Consider the following 4,214-nt stretch of genomic DNA (forward strand, 5'->3'; position numbering starts at 1 on the left):
GATTGCAAATCACAATATTGTGGGTTCGAGTCTTATTGTCTAACTCAGAGAAAGGTAGTATATAGAACACGAGATGTTTGCAATATCTCTTGGTACTGTTATGTAGTAATCTGTAGATTACAGCGTATGTTTCCAAAGGGCTTCGGATAACCGTCTGTTTGAAGTTAAAATAATAATTTTCATATTGCAACTTAGTATTTGACAACGCTATTGCAAATGTCCCATGATTAAGCCAGACTCATCTCTGAGGTTTCACTCCAAAGTTGTCTTGAAATACGTCAACAATAAGATGCATAAGCGCAATCAAAACGTAAACAAATATGCTCGATCTCTCCGTTACTTACAAGGTCGGAAGCAGCGACACGGATGGAGGACGACCTATCCTCAAAATTGAATCCGTTATCACTCGTCAACGAATGCCTCTCTCGGGGTCTATAAAATTATTGTATGTGTTTCTCTAGCTGAAAGTATCCGGTCCGCGGAACTGTCCTAATATGTAGCACATTTCGAAATTCTTCACGCTCTGTACATTCGAAAACGCCCTGCCAGACCGAGGGCGCATGACATAAACCAGTAGTATAATTATCACGGTCAATATACTGCTAGATCTTTTTTGGCACTCATTCTGCCATATACAAGACCTCCCTCTTTCCCGGAAATCATGAAGCAATAGTGCGCACCATTGCTAGCCATCCAATTCTGGACTAAGTTCTTCGCTAAGTCTCGCGCAAATTTTCTGACAACCTTGTTGACATCGAATTTCAATACATCGGCTTTCTCGGTGCATTCCAGACTGACTGGTCGTGCGAGTTGAACCTCCACGGTTGAGATAAGTTCTCTTCTCATCCTGATGATAGACACCACACCCATAAGATACAAACATGAGGTCATTGCGGTCCAAATATTTTGGACGTAATCTGATATAGGTTTTTCGCGGTCATGTTTTGTTTCACGGAATGTGCGGACCATGTATAACAGCGGACTGCCCAAAATAAATATCCCCAGTGAAACATATACTAGCAGTTCTTGAACCAAATTCACAGAAATCTCTATCGTTTCGGACGAATAAAATAATGCAACTTCCGATGATTCCGCCCAGTTCTCGTCGCTACTGTTGAAGTAAACAGTCGCACAACTAGCGTCATCTTCTTTGAAAGAGCTTTTCATAGTCGCAATGAATAGTAACAAACATACTAAAACGATCGCACTGTCAGCGATCGCGCCGAAGGACAGGGACCAGACAGCGTCGGCTGGGAAGCTATTATCAACATTGATATAGCTCTGGACTGCACCCCATATGAGCATGACTGAAAGCAGACTATATGTTACGACAAAATACGCCGAACCGTAGAGCACTTTTCTTTTCTGCCGGGAAGTGCGAGGGGGGATGAGCACAGATGGAAAATATGGTGAAGGCGTATACGAGCATGAGGAGAGAGGAGCGTCATGCTCTATGTGAACATTGTATTTCGCACGCGCTGCGTCTGCTAGAAGAGACTTAGTGTTGTCGGGCCTGTTGACGAATGCTGCTGACGACTTCAGATGCTGGAAACTAGATCTGGGATGAACATAATAGACAAAACACAGAGGAGCCACTCCTACGAAAAATAAGATTAAATGCCAATTGGAGATGATCATTATTCCCATTTTATGGATATCCAGCGAGATCTTCAGATCTTTAAGAATAAGCGCATGAAAATGCTATCAGCCGGTCAAAGTTCACTATCTATAGCTGGAGACGACAAGCGTCGCTGATGTTCCGACGAATAAGGCTCAGGAAATAGTCCAGGGTAACAAGTGCAAACTTTAAAAGCGCAGCCAAGTGGCAGTGCGATATCCAGAATCTGCGCGGTGTTTCGGTGGAGGGATTCCATTTTATTTTGTGAATGATTTCCTTTAAATCTTGCATCTTTGCGTGCAGAATTTTTGTTGCTTCCTCAGTTTCTTTTGATGTGCTTGGCACCGGACTCTCTTAATAGAATGTCTATTTAAGTAGTTATAGATCTCTTGTATTAAAGTTTAACACATTTCAAATTAATATTAAGTTCAGGCCGATTTTCCGGGTGCGGTGTGATAGGACAGGGTTAGGGCGCGAAAAGCAGCATGGTAGTTTTGCATATTCCACCAAAAGACGCAGTTCCCAACTTGCACTGGTCACTCCACACTCTTTGCACCAATGTTCCCTTCCGCACCACACGTCACACCACACTCTGGATAACGGTTCGACAGCGAAAAAAAGATATGAAAGGAAATATAGAAACAAAGAATGCGAAACAAATTTTCAGGGCTGTAAGCTTTTATAGGATATAAGTCGCGGACGCGTATTTGCCATGCAGTTAATCGGCGGATGCAGACACGGATACAAATCCGCAAGTCCCCGGATCGGATAATCTCTTGGCGGGCATCCCGGGGTATTCATCCTGATTCAGTCGCCACCATTCGAACAGCCAGCCTCTTTCCATCGTCACCCCGTCATTGACCATGATTACCTACTGGCAAAATAACAATCAATGTCAGAATAAGACGCGTCGTTAGTCATTTGCCCGAATTAAAGTTTGACTGCGCCCTAGCAAATTACGAATAGTATTTCTTATTCGTATTCGACTCTCCCAATATTATTCGTAGCGAATAAATGGAAATCCTGCGAATACGAATAACGAATATTTTATTCGTTTACGCGAAGGTCCAATTTAGTGAAAATCCTTGCGTCTTTGAGATTCTGTTCAGGGTTCACGGTTCGGCCAATGAATTCAAAATAGTCATATCGAATACAATTCATGCAATGCAACCAATCCTATTTGGCAATTGCAATCCATCACTGTATATTCATCTACAACGTAAACTCTAACCGATTACCCGCAAAATCCCTGGCAAAGAATCGATTGGGGTACTCCTTGCCTTGTTGACCTGTACACCACCAACCAAATATCAGCATCAGATTCAGATCAGATATACCAGAAAATCTCACCAGAATTCATCCTCCCAGGCTTGTCAGCGGCCATAGGTGCCGCTGGCCCTCCGCGCACATGGTGCTCATAGATCCGCGTTTTCATTGCCTCCAGTTCTTCGATCGTGGAAAGTTTGAAGCATGGGTGTCGCGTCGAGGTCGGATCGTTGGTACCGAAGCTGACGTGGATTTGCTGACCTCCTGGAGGGCCGATGTTGAACCTGTTATGAGATCAGTTAGCTTGGTTCTTTTTCCTTGTTGCATTTGATGCAATCCTGATGAATCGATTGTATCAATCATGACGTGCAAGGGTTCTCACCATGCCAATCTCCCCCTCTGAAGCTCTGGTACTGGAGTCGGATTCAGGCCCAGGGTTTCGGCATAAAACTCGTTGGCATGATCCAATGTGCCCGGCGGCACAGTGAGATTAACGTGCGCGATGCCGGTGATCATGATGAGGATATTTTCTGATGTGACTCGTATGATTTATGTGTTCTGGTTGAAGGTCAAGTATGCTCGTTGGTGCAAGGAAATCGCGGTGGAGCATGGGTTACATTTGAATACGATGAATTTCTTGGCCAGCGTCCCACGTTGCAAGTGAGGTATACAGTCTCCGGCTCTTTACCAGCCATTAGAAACCATTTTGAGGTAAATTACGCCAAATAACCCTTACCCATGCCCCCCACGTTTTCCTCGCGGATTTTGATTCCGGAGTTTACGCCAGTTCATGGATTTCAAGTAAAACTTTAAGGCCCAATTTACATGAATTTTAAGGTTGGCTTTAGCCTTAAACAGCTACACGAAACTCTAGATGGACGCGACTTCATTTTCCTGCGAAGTGATTCCCGTCGAACCTTCTTACCGTTGTATACCAGCCCCGGATATAATTCGCTTCAGGGTCCTTGGGCCTTAAACGCGTCCTACCTCTCACCTACAGCACGAACGTCGCGCCTTAATAAGCGCAAAAGTTCAGTGTACATTGTAGGGCATTCTGCCCTAACTCTGTATTAGGCCATTTGGCCAGGCGAATGGCGTGGCCAAATGGGTACTATACCCTTAGAAGTTCATCTTCCCCAGCCATAGCCGTAGAACCTGACGGACAAGAACCCGATTGACATATTGCCAGACAATGCAATTATATAGATAAGAGAAAACGGAAAGACCTTGGTTACCAGGGCTGTGGCGGATGCGGATATCCGCCAAATTTTCCGATATCCGCATCCGCCATCCGCCTTTTTGAAATTGGGAGATATGTATCCGCCTTTGT

The 4,214-nt window shown here is 44.4% G+C and overlaps 2 protein-coding genes across 2 annotated transcripts; both read right to left on the bottom strand.

Moving 5' to 3' along the window:
- Positions 1 to 409: 409 nt before the first annotated feature.
- V1508DRAFT_123698 (uncharacterized protein) lies at positions 410 to 1,982 on the bottom strand. Its single transcript, XM_066935926.1, has one exon. It carries the CDS (start codon positions 1,645 to 1,647, stop codon positions 592 to 594), a length of 1,056 nt encoding a protein of 351 aa, XP_066791964.1. The 5' UTR covers positions 1,648 to 1,982; the 3' UTR covers positions 410 to 591.
- A 584-nt stretch (positions 1,983 to 2,566) lies between these two features.
- Positions 2,567 to 3,552, bottom strand: V1508DRAFT_123710 (glyoxalase family protein). Its single transcript, XM_066935927.1, has 3 exons — positions 3,267 to 3,552; positions 2,969 to 3,168; positions 2,567 to 2,907 (listed from the first exon to the last, which is right to left on the bottom strand). Exons 1-3 carry the CDS (start codon positions 3,398 to 3,400, stop codon positions 2,831 to 2,833), a joined length of 411 nt encoding a protein of 136 aa, XP_066791965.1. The 5' UTR covers positions 3,401 to 3,552; the 3' UTR covers positions 2,567 to 2,830.
- Positions 3,553 to 4,214: the final 662 nt, after the last annotated feature.

Source organism: Lipomyces doorenjongii, assembly GCF_038497915.1.
Source record: "Lipomyces doorenjongii strain NRRL Y-27504 unplaced genomic scaffold V1508scaffold_233, whole genome shotgun sequence".
Taxonomy (NCBI): Eukaryota; Fungi; Ascomycota; class Lipomycetes; order Lipomycetales; family Lipomycetaceae; genus Lipomyces; species Lipomyces doorenjongii.

Coding starts and splice junctions, on each gene's coding strand:
- V1508DRAFT_123698 (XM_066935926.1), bottom strand. CDS start 1,647: ATGGGAATAATGATCATCTCCAATTGGCATTTAATCTTATTTTTCGTA.
- V1508DRAFT_123710 (XM_066935927.1), bottom strand. CDS start 3,400: ATGATCACCGGCATCGCGCACGTTAATCTCACTGTGCCGCCGGGCACA. Junction 3,169..3,266: donor CAGAGGGGGAGATTGGCATG/GTGAGAACCCTT, acceptor ATCTCATAACAG/GTTCAACATCGGCCCTCCAG. Junction 2,908..2,968: donor GCCTGGGAGGATGAATTCTG/GTGAGATTTTCT, acceptor GGTGGTGTACAG/GTCAACAAGGCAAGGAGTAC.